Source organism: Polyodon spathula, chromosome 3, assembly GCF_017654505.1.
Source record: "Polyodon spathula isolate WHYD16114869_AA chromosome 3, ASM1765450v1, whole genome shotgun sequence".
NCBI classification, from domain to species: Eukaryota; Metazoa; Chordata; class Actinopteri; order Acipenseriformes; family Polyodontidae; genus Polyodon; species Polyodon spathula.
Genome location: NC_054536.1, coordinates 7,252,602 through 7,270,898, shown reverse-complemented (window position 1 = coordinate 7,270,898; position 18,297 = coordinate 7,252,602). Strand labels below are relative to the sequence as shown.

At 39.7% G+C, this 18,297-nt stretch overlaps 1 protein-coding gene across 4 annotated transcripts in view; it reads left to right on the top strand.

The window, feature by feature from the left end:
* The window catches only part of LOC121311646 (WW domain-containing adapter protein with coiled-coil-like), a 46,045-nt gene extending 28,136 nt beyond the window's left edge, over nt 1-17,909 (top strand). For 2 of the 4 annotated variants that reach the window (XM_041243981.1, XM_041243984.1), the window contains 7 exons: nt 5,164-5,406; nt 8,299-8,421; nt 9,904-10,046; nt 10,160-10,275; nt 13,212-13,398; nt 13,509-13,636; nt 16,187-17,909. In XM_041243981.1, coding sequence (XP_041099915.1) covers nt 5,164-5,406; nt 8,299-8,421; nt 9,904-10,046; nt 10,160-10,275; nt 13,212-13,398; nt 13,509-13,636; nt 16,187-16,256 — 1,010 coding nt within the window. In that variant the 3' untranslated portion in view covers nt 16,257-17,909. Of the gene's footprint in view, nt 1-5,163; nt 5,407-8,298; nt 8,422-9,903; nt 10,047-10,159; nt 10,276-13,211; nt 13,399-13,508; nt 13,637-15,832; nt 15,870-16,186 lie in introns of all 4 variants that reach the window. The other 2 variants (XM_041243983.1, XM_041243982.1) reach the window with 2 other exon arrangements.
* Nucleotides 17,910-18,297: the final 388 nt, after the last annotated feature.

Here is an 18,297-nt window from a genome sequence, read left to right as displayed (position 1 = left end):
TCTGATCAGTGTTCCAGTACAACCCAGCTTTTTAAAACTATGGTATATTAGGATTCAAACTTAAGGATCAAACTTAAGGATCACACTTCAGATATTCTTAACCCTTAGCAGTCCATTTATTCAGTGCCTGTTAGGCGCGTCAGGTCCTTTTTTTTCCCCACATGCACTGTTTAAAAGTATTTTTGTTCACAGTAAAACAGGTTTAAAAGGCACTGCATATCAACAAGACAGTCAGTACTGCATCGCCAGTCAAGCCCCACCCCTTGTTTGCTGTATTTATCACATACCTCATCATAGTAGTGCATATTGATAAATCCTCTCCTAATCACTCATTTTATCACTAAACTCCTCAATAATTCGATCCAAGTCATTATTTTATTACTATAACTTTTCAAAAAGCTCTGCAAATATCTGTGATCTTTGCGCTGGATGCAGATGCAGCTATCTTGTTTGGTATGTCTGTGCTCTGTGGGTTGCTAGGTCTGTGGTGCACGGCCGATGCCTCTGTGTATTGCTCAGGTCAGCCCCCCCCCCCCCCCCCCCCCCCCCCCCCCCCCTTTTTTTTTCCCCCCCCAGCTGCTATCGGTCTCATCCTGCCATTGAAAGGTTTTCTATGCTTTTTCCGGAGAAAAAAACGACTAGAGAACGGTACTTAACGTCTTTGATGTTGGACAGGGTCTGACATCGGACTGGAAAGGAAAAATTGTAATGTTGGACCTGGTCTTAGTTTTTTCTCCATTTTACTTCATCATATGTGCAGGGTACCACACAAACTTTTTGCCTTAGGGGCCAAATTGTTGGGTGCCACTTTAAGAGCAAGTTGGTTGCTTCCATATTCAAATATTTTAAAATACAACACTAAAATCATACAAAACAGAAATGTAATGTTTGTACTCACTGGTATGTTGCCTCATTGTTCATCTGTGCTCCCTGACACTGACTTGCTCTGCCTTGCCTGTCCTTGGTGTTATCTGCTGCTCTGACACTACCTGTCCTCCATGTGATCTGCCGCTCTGACACTGTGCCTGTCCTCCATGTGATCTGCCGCTCTGACACTGTGCCTGTCCTCCATGTGATCTGCTGCTCTGACACTGTGCCTGTCCTCCATGTGATCTGCTGCTCTGACACTGTGCTTGTCCTCCATGTGATCTGCCACTCTGACACTGCGCTTGTCCTCCATGTGATCTGCTGCTCTGACACTACCTGTCCTCCATGTGATCTGCTGCTCTGACACTGTGCCTGTCCTCCATGTGATCTGCCGCTCTGACACTGTGCCTGTCCTCCATGTGATCTGCCGCTCTGACACTGTGCCTGTCCTCCATGTGATCTGCCGCTCTGACACTGTGCTTATCCTCCATGTGATCTGCCACTCTGACACTGCGCTTGTCCTCCATGTGATCTGCTGCTCTGACACTACCTGTCCTCCATGTGATCTGCCACTCTGACACTGCACTTGTCCTCCATGTGATCTGCTGCTCTGACACTACCTGTCCTCCATGTGATCTGCTGCTCTGACACTGTGCCTGTCCTCCATGTGATCTGCCGCTCTGACACTGTGCCTGTCCTCCATGTGATCTGCCACTCTGACACTGTGCTTATCCTCCATGTGATCTGCCACTCTGACACTGCGCTTGTCCTCCATGTGATCTGCTGCTCTGACACTACCTGTCCTCCATGTGATCTGCCACTCTGACACTGCGCTTATCCTCCATGTGATCTGCCACTCTGACACTGCGCTTGTCCTCCATGTGATCTGCTGCTCTGACACTACCTGTCCTCCATGTGATCTGCTGCTCTGACACTGTGCCTGTCCTCCATGTGATCTGCCGCTCTGACACTGTGCCTGTCCTCCATGTGATCTGCCGCTCTGACACTGTGCCTGTCCTCCATGTGATCTGCCACTCTGACACTGTGCTTATCCTCCATGTGATCTGCCACTCTGACACTGCGCTTGTCCTCCATGTGATCTGCTGCTCTGACACTGTGCCTGTCCTCCATGTGATCTGCTGCTCTGACACTGTGCTTATCCTCCATGTGATCTGCCACTCTGACACTGCGCTTGTCCTCCATGTGATCTGCTGCTCTGACACTACCTGTCCTCCATGTGATCTGCTGCTCTGACACTGTGCCTGTCCTCCATGTGATCTGCCGCTCTGACACTACCTGTCCTCCATGTGATCTGCCGCTCTGACACTGCGCTTGTCCTCCATGTGATCTGCTGCTCTGACACTACCTGTTCTCCATGTGATCTGCCGCTCGGACACTGCGCTTGTCCTCCATGTGATCTGCTGCTCTGACACTGCGCTGTCCTCCATGTGATCTGCTACTCTGACACTGTGCTTATCCTCCATGTGATCTGCCGCTCTGACACTGCGCTTGTCCTCCATGTGATCTGCTGCTCTGACACTACCTGTCCTCCATGTGATCTGCTGCTCTGACACTGTGCTTGTCCTCCATGTGATCTGCCGCTCTGACACTACCTGTCCTCCATGTGATCTGCCGCTCTGACACTGCGCTTGTCCTCCATGTGATCTGCTGCTCTGACACTACCTGTTCTCCATGTGATCTGCCGCTCGGACACTGCGCTTGTCCTCCATGTGATCTGCTGCTCTGACACTGCGCTTGTCCTCCATGTGATCTGCTACTCTGACACTGTGCTTGTCCTCCATGTGATCTGCCACTCTGACACTGCGCTTGTCCTCCATGTGATCTGCTGCTCTGACACTACCTGTCCTCCATGTGATCTGCTGCTCTGACACTGCGCTTGTCCTCCATGTGATCTGCCACTCTGACACTGTGCTTATCCTCCATGTGATCTGCCACTCTGACACTGCGCTTGTCCTCCATGTGATCTGCTGCTCTGACACTACCTGTCCTCCATGTGATCTGCTGCTCTGACACTGCGCTTGTCCTCCATGTGATCTGCTGCTCTGACACTGCGCTTGTCCTCCATGTGATCTGGCGCCGCAGCCTGTTGACTCGAACAGTCGGAGTTTACAGCTATCGTCTAGGATGCCGACTTTCCCGACTGCTTCATTCTGACACTGTGCTTGTCCTCCATGTGATCTGCCACTCTGACACTGCGCTTGTCCTCCATGTGATCTGCTGCTCTGACACTACCTGTCCTCCATGTGATCTGCTGCTCTGACACTGTGCCTGTCCTCCATGTGATCTGCTACTCTGACACTGTGCTTGTCCTCCATGTGATCTGCCACTCTGACACTGCGCTTGTCCTCCATGTGATCTGCTGCTCTGACACTACCTGTCCTCCATGTGATCTGCTGCTCTGACACTGCGCTTGTCCTCCATGTGATCTGCTGCTCTGACACTGCGCTTGTCCTCCATGTGATCTGCTGCTCTGACACTGCGCTTGTCCTCCATGTGATCTGCTACTCTGACACTGCGCTTGTCCTCCATGTGATCTGCTGCTCTGACACTACCTGTTCTCCATGTGATCTGCCGCTCTGACACTGCGCTTGTCCTCCATGTGATCTGCTGCTCTGACGCTGCACCTGTCTTTGGATGCTGCTGCTGGAACCGTACTTCCTCATGCTGTCATTTTACTCTATAAAACTGAACTTCAAATTCCCTGCAGTTCTACCTTTTGGCAATGTGTACCTTAACTCAGCCCTCTGAACTAATTGGAGTTTGGCCTTAATTTAAGTCTGAACTATAAACAACTGTCAAATCTTTCTTATTCACAATCTGAGTCAGCCTCACCAGATGTCCTGTGGTGCTTGGCCTGCCTCCCTGGTCATCTGTACTGGGGTCTTCACTGTCAGGAATGGTAAATCAGAGAGGTATGGTAAAGTCCCATTATCAACGTGGTAAATAAACCTTGTACCTAAAATGTCTGTTCTACAAGCATTACTTTTTAAAAAAATTGGTTAAATGTACCCTTCAGATGGTGAATTACAAATAAAAATAAAAACCTGTGTAGACATAATGTCTGACAAAAATAGACTTGTTACAACATTGTAAAGTAAATCCCCTACCTAAATAACTATTGATAATTGATCAATCTGACAGGTAACTTATCTATAAATACAGTAAATAAACCAACATGCAAGAAAACCAGCAAACACAGTGTCCTAAATAATACTAATGTAGTATGTCGTGGAATATTGGTAATGGATATGTGAGCAAGAACTTAAATAAAAGAGCAAATTCAAAATCAAATCACGAATTGCCTTACCTTATGTGTCTACAGCAAAAATAGGATCAAAAAGCTCTTCATCCTCTAAATCGAGGTCCTCTCCCCCACTGCAGTAATCACAATGCTCAAACTAACTGGATTGTAGCCTGCATATTTCTCTTGCGAGATTGCTTGCCAAATTCCATTTTGCAAAATTATCTCTCTTTTCACCCCTATCACCCGGGTTCAAAGTTCAAGCCATCACTTCAGTCTATGTGACTGTTTTAAGCCTGTCCGTACACACATCGCGTTAGTGCCATTTTATGCAATTGAAAAACAAACCAGGCATCAATGTGAAAGGATTAAAAGACATGAACTGGCATATTAAACAAAAAAAGTGTGAGATTACACTTTTGGTGTTCTTGCGACATTTTTTTTTTTTTTTTTTTTGCATTTACGACCATTTGTCACAGTCTGGAGCCGTGTTGTGTGTTCTGGCAATATGAATTGCTGGCCTCATTGGTCAGTGATGAAAAACCAGGAACTGTGCTCAATAGCTGATGCATACCTAAAATAATGTTAAAGTTTACCAAAACACTAAGACTTTGTGTCCATGCTGTTCCTTTTTTTAATTGATACTTGTGGAGTCTTGACTGTATTTTTGCTGTTTATTCTGTGCTAGATATTTTTTGTGGCAGAAGGATGCCTGTAATTCCATGTCTGTCCTGAGTTTGGTTGTCTGGCCTATGGTTGGGAAAAGTTGTGGGTATTTATTTCCCAGTGAAATGTACATGCACAAGTATTTGTCACTGCGTACTGACAAAGGTTACATGCAGGCTATCAATACTGTGCACAGCCGGTAATGTTGCCGCAATTTTTTTGTGTAAAATATAACAAATGAGGTCCCCAACAGTCCAAGTAAGCGATAGAATACTTTTTGTTTAATATTTGAACGTTAGACCTGTGCATTTCTAGTTTATTTTTTCAAAACTTATGAAATTTCAAGATGTCTTTTGATTTATCTACAGAATCTGCACAGATGGAAAAGCCTGCATCCCATTCTTGTACCTCCCAGTCTTCCTCCACTTCCAGTTTGACCCCCTCTGTGACACAGACTTCCTCCGCTTCCACAGTCCCTGTTTCTCCTGTCCCACAGTCACCTGTTCCTCCATTACTCCAGGACCCAAACCTCCTGCGGCAGCTTCTGCCTGCATTGCAGGCTACCTTGCAGCTTAATAATGCTAATGTTGATATGTCAAAAATTAACGAAGGTAAGTGGGTTTGTACAAATGTTTTGGTTTTATAAAGAGATGTATTTATCAATTTGATCTTCAAGCTTTATTTTTTTTATGTTTTATTGGAGATTTGGAACCAGATTGTCAGACTTAATCCCTTGCTAGTTATGGAACTATAATCCACATAGGAGGCACATTTAAGACCTCTTTGCCGTGAACAGAATCTGTGGGTTGCAACACATTAGTTAAATTGGTATGCTGGTGTCTTGACTGCCGCATGTAGGACTTAATAAATAGCTGTTTTCAGCAACCCTCTCTTTGTTAACCTTGATAGGCAGCTCCCAGGCAGTTTGTAACTTGTCTTGTTAATGTCCAGTAGCCTAGATTTCACATTCCCCCGCTGCAGATGAATCTATCCCAACAACCCCATGTTTTCAATATTTTTAATGTTTGCTTAAGGCCCCTGATTGCAGTAGAATATTTCAGTTGCAGCACACCAAACTTGTTTTCCAGTTCTTAGTCACTTTCTTTTGACCAACAATGCCAGACTGATCCAGTTGCCTGTATCACCTCATACACACAGCAGCCTGCTTGCACTTTCCTCTACAGCTTGCACCCTACCTTTCTTAACCTTTTAAATGTGCTGAACACTTTAATCTATTTTACTACCAAAAAGCATGTGGTTAACTTTCCTTGGGTTACTGTTTTTTAGTTGGTTTCAATATAGGGTTAATGACCGACATGTATTAACTTGTCAGTGTCCAAAGTAAAGCTTGTTACTGTGGGCAGTTTAAGACTCGAGTAATGTTTCTGATCCACTACTGTTGAATCTGATCTGAATCTTATTTAGATAGACACACGCACATAGGGGTGCACCGATAAGATTCTTTGTCGATACCGATATCCGATGGTTATCTAACCATATCGGCCAATACCGGTAATAAATACAGTGCAGGTAAAGTATTAGAACAAGACATAGGTCCTATATTTAAATTTTAAATTTGTTTTATAATTATAAATATTAAACAATTAACGTATCGTTTACTTTTTGTATTTCACAAAAACGAACAGGTATTGTTTACTTCAGAAAATGAATATAAAGAGTATCGTATTGTGTGCTTCTCAGCAATTTATACATTTGTTTTACAACAGTCATGCAAAAATAACACTTTGCGTTTGTACTAGTAAAACACTTCAGTAGAAAAAATATATAGTCTAATGTGACTAACTTTTATAGCCACTTGCTGTCAAATATTGTGTATTATAACTTCGACCTATACTGTACAGTAGGAAAAAAAATTGCCTACGCGATGTCAACTACAGTAGCGTTCGTTAAATTAAGTTATTTTAAGCATACACTGCTTAAAAATGCGGCACAACTTAAAATTGTTCACTTAATCAAAAACAAAAATGTCATGAGAATATCCAGTTACAAAATTCAGTCAAACTTGAATTTGTTACTAAACGACGGCACAGTAATCAAGTCCAGCTTCAAAATGCCGCCCAATACACCCACAACCAGTGCAGATTAAGATAAACAAACTGAGCAAGATAAGCAAAATTACAAAAGGTAATTCCCACTTAATGTTTAGAGTGCCCACAACTCCTTGGAAGTTATGGAGATTGTTGTCGTTGCTGCTGTAGTCCTGGGGTGATGCCAAGCGGCCAAAGAGAGAGAGAGATGGAGCAGAGGCAGTTTTGTAACTAACTGTGCATCGGTGCTGCGTTTGAACAATAATTTGCCTGGTTAATACTATTTTTTTACAAATAAGCACCCCTATATATTACAGTTTTGTCAGCCTGAAACCAACTACAAAGCATTACTTAGGTTAAATGTTAGTCTGGTAACTGTATAGGCTACATGTACTCTTAACTACTACTACTATTTAATGTTGTTGAAGCTGCCACCCTGGGATCCTTCAAGAAGCTGCTTGATGAGATTCTGGGATCAATAAGCTACTAACAACCAAACGAGCAAGATGGGCCGAATGGCCTCCTCGTTTGTAAACTTTCTTATGTTCTTACTGCGACTACTACTAATTATTATTATTTTAACAACTTAAACTATTAATGTTATTTATACATATTTTTTGTAAGCATCAGAATAATATTATACTTGCAGTTCATCGTTGGATTTGCTATAGCATCAAGTATGTTCTGCATACAATTCGCTATCCTATTGGCTTCATATTAAAAAAAATTAAAATCCAAATGCATTTACTGCATTTTGATCGCACGTTCCACAGCACTGTTTTTTCCCCTTTTATTGGTGCCATGCCGATAGGCTACCGATTATTGGTGCACCCCTTGAACCCTACATATAATTTATACATACACACTATTCTACAACTAGGTGTCCTTGTTGTGAATTCTATTCTGGAAACAGTTTAAACATCCAAGTCGGATTGTTTTAGTGGATTGGTTAGCATTACTGGTTTGAGAGTAAGAAATTGCTGTATTTGTACAAAAGTATGGATTAAGTTGTTTTTTTTGTGCAGCGTAACAAGGTTATGTTTTAATACAGGGTGATTAGAAAGTAAGTTACCACATCAATGAACACACTACAAAGGCCTTGCTACGTTTTCTGTGGTTGTAATCCCTGATATGTTTTTGGAAGAGGTAATGTTGAGATAGTGTTGCTGTTACACTCAAAACTACTATCAAAATACATACAGAAGCTTCAAGTGTTGCTGAATTCACACAACGCTAATGTGAGCCACACAACTATTTTTCTAGGCTGGTTAGCTCCTCCTGGAGAGTTTAAGAAGTCTCAGATGTTACTTGGATTGTTTTTAGTATTTTCTGGAGACCTGTCATTTGCATTTTCTGAGTTTATAGTTCAAGTGTTTGTGGGTTTTAACCTGCTTGTAAAGCAAAAATCTGTACTTTTTTATGCATCTGTTTTTCTGTGTTTTGTCCCCCCTTTAGTTCTTACAGCTGCTGTCACACAAGCTTCATTACAGTCTATGCTTCATAAGATTCTCACAGCTGGACCATCTGCTTTCAACATCACTACTTTGCTTTCCCAAGCTGCTCAGCTGTCTACACAAGGTATGACTGCAAAGGAAATTGTGCTACTTCCAGGTGTAGTTAGGTCGACTTTTACATGGCTGTAGCCAGTGCTGCAGGTAAGGTTTTTGGTCATTGACTAATTTAACCTCCAATTTAGATAATGTGCAAGTATATGTTTTGGGTGAGTAAAGAGCAACATTATGTTGAAGTTATTAGTACATTCAGTAAATACTGCATATTTTTAATGTTAACTTGTGGAAGGCAAGTGTAGTGTTACTTTGAACTACTGAACAAAAACTTGGTCTTACAATAAAAACAAACAACAATTCTTATTTGCTTTATTGTCCACAAACAATATGGATGTGAATCAAACCCAAATAGAACAGTACTTAATTCCAGTGCTGCAGATCCCTGCTATCCCTTTTAGCGATTTGCACTGAAAAATCATTGCGTTTTAGTTCTAATTTCTTGATCTAATAAATCACACATTAATTCTCTGCTCTGTTATTGGTACTTTGATACTAATTCTGACTCTGTATACGCATCAAAAGGGTTTTCCCGGTCCCTAAATACTCTTTCTCTTCTCATTCCTCTGCCGTATCGACGACATGCTAGTAGTAGTATGAGAGATATCTACTAAAACGATTTGAGATGAAAATTACTGCATGGCCTCTAGCACTGGCAAGTTTCTGGGGAAAACCTGCAATGTCTCAGCCATGCGAAAGTTTTATGAAACTACTCCATAAAATTTAAATATTATATGTAATTCCTATTTTTCAATGCGTAAAACACTCTTTACGCAGCTTATCTGGAGCGCTGGCTGTAGTGCTTTCATTTATATTATGCCATGCCCAGTGTTCATTTCAAGGTTTTTTGAACATTAATTGAAAATTGTTATAAATCATATAACATACTCTTGTTATGGTTGTGTTGGAATGTATTGATGATTTAGTGCATCATTTCTCAAGTAGGGTTGAGTTATGAGGATACCCATATTTGCAATGAATATTCGGATTTGAACATCTAGAATCTTGTTCAGTTGTGTTTCTTGCTTATATTCCTTGATTGGAGTGTGGAAGGAAAGATGCTGAGTTATAACTTTGAAGTACAGGAACGCTGGGGAATTCCAGTAAGCTGCAGTCTCCTGCAAATCTGACTTGAAGTGTACCTAACGATGCAAGAATAAAATACAGCAGGAAAAAGTATAAACCATGTCCCAGTTCACACCAAAGTATATTCATAAACATAATTGGAGTACTATCCTGATGTCATGCAAACAAATATTTGTGATACTGAATATGCCTGGGACTATTTTTAATGCATGCACAGACCCTGTAAAACAGCAGGTATTGTCAGTGTTGTAACTAAAGGCAGCATTTATTTTATTTTTTTCAAATGTTAGATGCATTTGGTTCTGTTTGGACCTCAGGTGGTCGCTTTGAAAGATGCAGATGAAAAAAGATTTTTTGTATATGTCTGATAAAAAGTTTAATTTTATTTTTTATTTTTTTATTTTTACAGCCCAGCAGTCTAATCAGTCTCCAATGTCATTAACATCAGATGCCTCGTCACCAAGGTCATATGTATCTCCGAGGATAAGCACACCACAGACAAATACAAATAAGTCTCTCATAAACACACCTCCAGTATCATCACAGCCAAAGGTACGTATTACTAGTTAAGCACTGCATAAACAAACAACTTGGAATGAAGTGGGACCAGCTTCTACAATACTGGCTTATATGTGATAGTTATTTTCTACATCTGCTCTATTCAGGTTAGTACACCTGTAGTGAAACAAGGACCAGCTCCACAGTCAGTACCTCAGCAGCCTGTACCTGCTGAAAAACACGGGCATGAACCCGCGTCCCCTCGGACTCTTCAGCGGTCAAGGTAAGGACCATTTTGGTGGGTATTTGTGAGGTAGGATTAGTAGCTGGATAGTGTTTTTTGACACTAATGAAAGTCTTAAAGTAAATCCCTTGGCAAGGCTGCAGAGAAATGGCAATCGGATCTGCGTGTGATGGGCAGTAACTGGCTTTTCTTCCTTTTAAATACAGTGCCTGTAGAAAGCCTACACCCCTTTGAACTTTTTTCACATTTTGTTGTCAGTGCCTCAGAGTTTCATGGATTTAAATGAGGATTTTTTTTCCCCACTTATCTACACACTGTACTGTTAAGGGGAAAAAAGGTTTTATTGATTAAAAAAGAAAAAGATATTAAATACAAAACTGAAAGATCAGAATTGGATAAGTCTTTACTCCCCTGAGTTAATACTTGGTGGAAGCACCTTTGGCAGCAATTACAGTTATGAGTCTGTTGGGATAGGTCTCTACCAACTTTGCACACCTAGATTTGGCAATATTTGACCATTCTTCTTTACAAAACTGTTTAGACTGCTTTGGGTCATTGTCATGTTGACAGGTGAACCTCCGTCCCAGTTTCAGCTTTCTTGCAGTGGGCAGCAAGTTTTCCTCAAGGACTTCTCTGTACTTTGCTACATTCATTTTCTCTTCTATCCTGACAAGTTCCCCAGTCCCTGCCGATGAGAAACATCCCCATAACATGATGCTGCCACCACCATGCTTCACAGTAGAGATGGTGTTCTTTGGGTGATGCGCTGCACCGAACATAACGCTTTGCATTTAGGCCAAAAAAGTTCCATTTTAGTTTTGTCAGACCACAAAGCTTTTTGCCACATGGCTACAGAATCTCCTGAGTTTTTTGGCATTCTTCAAACAGGATTCAATGTGGGCTTTCATGAGTAATGGCTTTGTGGAGTGCTTGGGATATTGTTGTCACATGCACACTTTGACCAGTCTTGGCCATAAAAGCCTGCAGCTCTTGCAGTTGCCATTGGCCTCTTGGTAGCCTCTCTGATCAGGCTCTTTCTTGCTTGATCATCCAGTTTGGCGGGACAGCCTGATGTAGGCAGGGTGTTGGTGGTGCCATACACCTTCCACTTCCTAATAATCGTGCTCCAAGGGATACTCAAGGCCTTTTGATATTTTTTTTATACCCATCCCCTGATCTGTGCCTTTCAACAACTTTGTCCCGGAGTTCTTTTTGAAAGTGACTTGGTGCTCATGGTTGAGTCTTTGCTTTGAAATGCACTACCTAGCAGAGGGAACCTGCAGGAACTACTGAATTTATGCTGAAATCATGTAAATCACTACAATTTAACACAGGTGGAGGCCACTTAACTTGGTGTGTGATTTTGAAGGCGATTGGTTACACCTGAGCTAATTTGGGATTGCTATTACAAGGGAATGGACACTTATCCAACCAAGCTTACAAAACAATGTTCTACAAATTTGTAGAATATTTTTTCTCTTGGAAATTGTGGGGTATGATGTGTAGATAAATGATAAACAAAATAAACTATTTTAACGCATTTTAATCCCAGGCTATAAGGCAACAAAATGTGAACATTTGGAAACAGGTGTAGGCTTTCTATAGGCACTGTATGTGCCTCTTCAGCAGTCTTTACCCAGTTTAAGTTTTGAAAATGGTACTACTGTCCGCATTCGGAAATACGACACTCAGATACCTCAGTTGCATTTTACTGTCCTTGCATTATGAATAAAGTCAACCCCATTTTGTGTGTGTGTATGAGTGCACTTGCCAGTCATACGCGATTTCCGTCTGTCACCACTTTTCTGATACAAAGCCTATCTCATCAGTGTTATTGTATGTTATTTTATTTGATTATCAATTGCAGCCTATGTTTTCTCGCAAGCGCAAATCTGTCTATACGCAATGGCTCTGTGTCAGGACAGTGTGTCCGCGCCATGCTGTAGGATTGCAGAGAATGCAGCAACAAATAAACAAGAAGAGCAATTGCAGTTACGAAAATGTGAAAGTTCATCATTAAACAGTTTTAGATGCTCTGATGTATTTTTTTTTTAATTTGTGATCTTGCTTTTGTGCACTGTGAAGTTAGATCCTTATTGAGCAGCACATGCCATTCTGAAAGCTGCTTCAGTTCTGGATAATATGATTTTTTTCTGAATCGCTTGATAAACTGCATTGCCTTTTACATTTTTTGCAGTTATGTGCATGGGTAACATTTTGATTTAGTTTTGCTATTTGGTCTTAATGTGGAATTTTATATACTGCTACAAATGAATACCTATCAGATTTAAGAGTGTACTTACTGTACAGTCTGCATGTCTACAGTTATCTTTTCGGAAGTGATATTTTCAGAGTCATATCGTTCTGTATTAATACTGTTAAATGTAGTACTGTAACCAACTAAAGTATGTCTAAATGGAAGCCTGTATTTTGAACCACAGTCCTTTCAGCTGCGTATTTGGCATTGTATTTTTTGTTTCCTAAAATAAAAAAAAATAAGTCAAGGGTTGAAACTGGTCAAAGTGAATTAATCAGGTGCGTCACACTTTTATAACAGTCACTGAAGTCAAAATGATAGTGTCGGATATGCGAGTGTTGACTAATAGTTTTAGGGATAGTAAAATCCTCTGTTGCTTTAATGGAACTGTAAACAATGGTGACTATTGGCATCACCTGCTGGCAGATTCAGGAATTGCAAGCTCCTTCTAAGCAGTGCAAATGTGTAAATTTACACATTTTTAAAAACAAGTGATCTGTTGTCATTAAGTTAAACTTTTGTACATTTGTATGTGTTAATGTTACATTAGTCTGTTTGTTGTTTAATTTCACTTGTGAATAGCATATACTGTGAATATTTATACAAAGTTTGAGCTATCCAACTAATTTGTGTGTTCTGTTTGGCCTTGAAAAATATTCCTGATTCCTTAAATCCTGTTTACAGAGAAATGTTCTGTTTTATTTTTGCTGTCCCACAGTAGTCAAAGGAGTCCGTCACCTGCTCCAAACCACATCCCTAGCAACAGTACATCAAATACAGCATCTGTGCCACCAAGTCCATCTGCAAGGCAGACGTGCACATTTACACCCACGCTAGCAGCACACTTCAATGAAAACCTTATAAAACATGTCCAAGGATGGCCTGCCGACCATGTGGAGAAACAGGTATAGCGTTTAGCTTGTATTTTTAGCATTCCAGTGCAAGATTGTAACTTGAAAAAGCTTGATTTAAAGAAGCTAAGTGCATGATTGTTCAAACAAATTATGTATTGCAGGCATCAAGATTACGTGAAGAAGCCCACAATATAGGGAGCATTCATATGTCTGAAGTTTGTACTGAACTAAAAAATTTAAGATCATTAGTTCGAGTCTGTGAAATTCAAGCAACATTACGAGAGCAAAGGTAAGATTTGTTCTCTCTTTATTAACCTGATTTATCGGTTAAAAAAATTGGTTTTTTTTAGTTTTTTTTTCTTTCTTCCTCCTCATTGAGAAATGAAGTTCTAAATTTGCTGCAACTTAATGCCTGCCTTGACCTCTGGCCTAATATGGCTGTCCTATACAGCACGCTTAATATATTCTCTCAATATTTGGTACACGGCAGTATTAAAGGATTGTGTCAACTTATATTACAGGTGTTGTACAAAAAATAAACAATTGTGTTTACGGCCACAGACCACACACTTTGCTGCTGTGTTACACGTGTGAGAACGCCATCTTATCCTAAGCTTGTCTGACAGCTGATTCGTATTGCTGTTTATGCTCTGTAGAGTGATTTTATTATTATTATTATTATTGTAATGCACAATATGCAGTTGTAATGCACAATAGGATCAAATTCAAATAAAAGCAAAATAAAGAATACAGTAAATTACATTTAAGTACGAGTTAGACTAAGAGCAGTTAACTTATAGTAAAAAATTTGAATATAAGAAATGTCCAGTAAGAGCATGTGGCAAATATGATAAATGGCTGAGAATGATTTCACAGAAGGAGGGTAGATTAGTAGGGGTTGCAGAGAGTGATGGGGAGACGAGGTATTGAAGAGTATGCGGATGTCTGATTTTGGAGGAGAAAGAGCCGAAGATATCAGTCGAGAGAGGAAGGTAGAGGAGAGTTTATGGGGATTATTAGTAGAAGACGGAATGAAAGAATGGAAGTAGGAGCGTTTGGCGGAGGTGAGTGAAGAGAGGTACGAGTGATGGAGATCCAAGGCAGCAGGGAGATTTTGGTTTTAATAAGAAATTGGAATACTTATCCAAGGGTTTGTCCTTGGGCACAAATATTTTCTTTACTTTAAAGCACTTGTCCTACATTGTTTCTGCAGCTGGTGTTTGCTAGAACTGCATCCAAAAGTGGCTGCACCAATGCCATAGCTTTGTTCTGTTCCTGTTTGTATAATATTGTGGTGTCTATTTGAAAATAAAGGTACTAGTGTTGGATTAATAGAGAAAGCTTGTCTCTTCATTGTATTGTGATCCAGTATTATGCATGAACCAGTCTTTATATTTACTCAAAACAATTATTGTAAATGAAAGTCTTTCTGTAATCATTTTCAAGTTCAACACCCCGGATAAAGATAAGTGCTAAAAAAATAACTAATAACACTATGTAACACAATTTCTGTTCCTGGGTAGTAAGTGTTATTTCCTAATTGCTTATGCCTCAAAAGTATAGAAAATGGCTATTATTCCCCACAAACTTTGCTTTTGTGACCAGGACAGTGATATTTCAAAATATCACTATTTCCAATGGGAAAACAGGCAAATGTGTGTCTTTTCGTTCACATATAGTCAGAAAAAAAAACAACATAAGAATCCAAATTAACATGTATTTATACTAAAGTAATACAAAAATGACACAAGATTTAGAAGCGAGTAGTTTTTCGAGATTTACGATTATACAGTATAATCCTGCGTGAATCCTGAGGTATAACTGATCAGCAGCAAGGCCTCCAGCCAAGATTTAATAGCAGTTGAAGAGAGCTGTTAACCACTTGACTGCCAACCTTTATTTTTCCTTTTAAGGTATAAATGTGAGTTGATCTATTTTACAGCAACTTTTATTTTCACATAAAGGGACTAACATTGTTAAAGCAATTTCACCTATTTATATGGTTTCATGGGGTTAATTAGTCATTATCTCCTGTTGGTTTAAGACGCTTGCTTCTGTAGGGCATAGGGGTTTTCAGTGTAAATGAGCGGCTGGAATTTTAGGTTAACGCCAAGTATCTATCGTTTTGTATCGAATGTTTTGCTTTTTACAAGTGACTACATGCTTAATTATTCTACACGTCGTTTACAACTTTTATTGGTAAAGCTATTTGTCAGTAATTCTTAGACACAGCAACTGTGAACCAGCAGCAAGTTGAACTAATGAAAACTAAATAACCAATAGTTGAAAAGGAATTTATTTTCTTTCAAAGTAAACGCTTAAAGAAAAAAAGTTTTTATTTGCTTAAGTGATGGCAATCTGTTATGATTGTAATCCATCTCATTCCCTCAAACATTTTTTGTTGATTTGGAGGAGTTTCAAAATTCCTAGCCATGCAGAAGCGGCGCAATGCTAGAGTTGAGACATTCTTTTTGCTTTACTCCAGCAGGACATACATGGTACATTCAGTGGCAGTCAAGTGGGTAAGCTACAAAGAATAAATAATGAGCCATAATAATGCACCAGCAGACATTGGAGTGATTGAAAATCTCAGAGTAAAAAATAAACATGTACAAATTATACCTTGTGAAACAGACAATACAGGTTGCTATGGTTTGAAAAAATATGATCATAAGTGTTCATTAAAAATTGATTTCCAAAGAGTAAGCTCTAGTTCCATTTGATAAAACAAAACAGAAACTTGAAGTTCTTAACGTTCAGATTGTTGATTCTTTCAGTTTTAATGGAGTAATGTACCCCATAACGTGTTTTTTTGTTTGTTTGTTTTTAAACCCCACAGGATACTATTTTTGAGACAACAAATTAAAGAACTTGAAAAATTGAAGAATCAGAATTCCTTTATGGTGTGAATTTGTGAAAAATAATTGCACATGGTTGGAACCCAGGAACTGTTGACCATTTTGCCCAGTCTTAACACTTTTGAGCTGCTGTTTGGTATGCTTTGGACCGTTGGGCTGGGTAGGAAGTATGTGGCAGGGGGAATGATTCAGGGGAATTTACAAGATATGAATTTGTAAAAGCCCTTAATGTAGATTTCTTGTAGATGTATCCATGTTGTAAATAAGTTTTGTAGAGTGAAGCCATGGGAAGCCATGCGTATCAGCTTTGACTTGCAAACTAATCAATGCTGTGGTGGCTAAATACCCAGCCTTTTAACCTGTCTGCAGAAGCTTTTGTTAATGGATCAGTGAACCATTGCCATTGAACCAAAATCTGCATGGAATATGGGGGACAAAATTAAGATTTAATTTTATGAACGACTGAATTTTTTGATTATTGTTAAATTATAAGATACTATACTTTTTACGTTTTTATTTGGTTCAATAAACTATGATGAGTCAAGGCGGTTGGTGAAACGATAGTGACCCCACATTTGACAAGCATAGCATGCCCCGAAGCAATGGTTCAAGGCTCTGTTTCATCATTCAGTGACCCCACATTTACTAGGATAAATATCAGTGCCTGATTGTGTGTATTTAAAGCTGCAGCACCTTGGAAGAGTTTGGTCAAAGTAACGAGCAAGGGATATATTCTGATTCCAACCATCCTGTCTGGAATATTGTTGCATACAGTTTCCTCATTGCAGGGCAGAGTTTAGTTTCTTTTATGTGCTTTTTTCTTTTTTTCTGATTTTCAGTTTTGCTCCATCCCTTCCTGCTGCTCATTTTTACTGTACATTTTAACTCTCTCGAGGTTGTTGTTAAGGCACCTTGGTTTAACCCAAGTTTTCATTCCTATGTACAGTTCCTAAAATAAAAAGTTGTATTAAAAGTTGCAGTGATTACTAGTATATCCAATATGTCGTATACATAAATTATTGCTACATATTTTCATTTGCACCCTGTAAGGATGGAATGCAAGTGCTTCTGGGACACACGTGCACTGATGAGCAGTCGAAGTGACAGGATCCCTGTCCACTGAAACGAGGGTGGGGATGGGGATTGAAAAGATGAAAGGCTGGATGTGAAATGTATGTATTGTAATAAACAAATGTTAAAAGAAAAAGCACTGGTTACTTCATTTTATTTAGCCACTGCATATTGGAAGTTGGAATGCCCAGGGATAGAGAGAGAGAGAAGCAGCTCACAATATGGGGAGCATCCATCTGTCTGAAGTTTGTACTGAACTAAACCATTTAAGATCATTAGTTCGATATATATTAATTAGCCATCTTGTTGAATGTCTTCTATTTAGGGCTTTTTTTTTTTTTTTTTTTAAACTGTAAAGTATTGAATTTTTGTATTCAGACACAATAATTTCAACAAGGATAAACTGGACCTCTCTCCTTTGATTTAGGCTGTTGAGTCCCCTGCTATTGTAGGACCTTCCTTTCAAAGGCTGTTTGTGTTGTAGCTACCTGCAAGTCCAGTGCTGACTGCTGTTCTCTGCCATCACAATGCACAAGTCTGTGTAATTGGAATGCACCACTGTTCAGAAACAGTGGAAGAGCTTAGCTTTGTATATTGTTTCCTAAAGTATAAATAAAAAATAATAAACTGTTACCACAGGATACAATTGCCTTTTCTTTTTGTAGTTTGAAGGGATTTGGAATTACAGGTACTAAACAACACCTTGTTATTTATTTATAAAAAAAAAAAAAAAAAAAAGTTTGGATTCTCCTTACTTTATAATTCACAAATGCCCTCTGGCTTACACTTAATTACATCAAATATATTCAAAATGATAGTGACCAAAGTTTGTGCTGGAGCAATGGATTGAACATGACTTTTGTGGAACACACAACCGCAAGCTCCCATAGATTACATTGGGTCTACTCAAAACCTAGTCAGTAAGTAAATATTGTTTATAGCCAGCAATGTCCAACTAAGGCATTAGCAGGTGTATACTTGTGGCCTTCGATACATTTTCTACATCGTTCAAATGACTTTT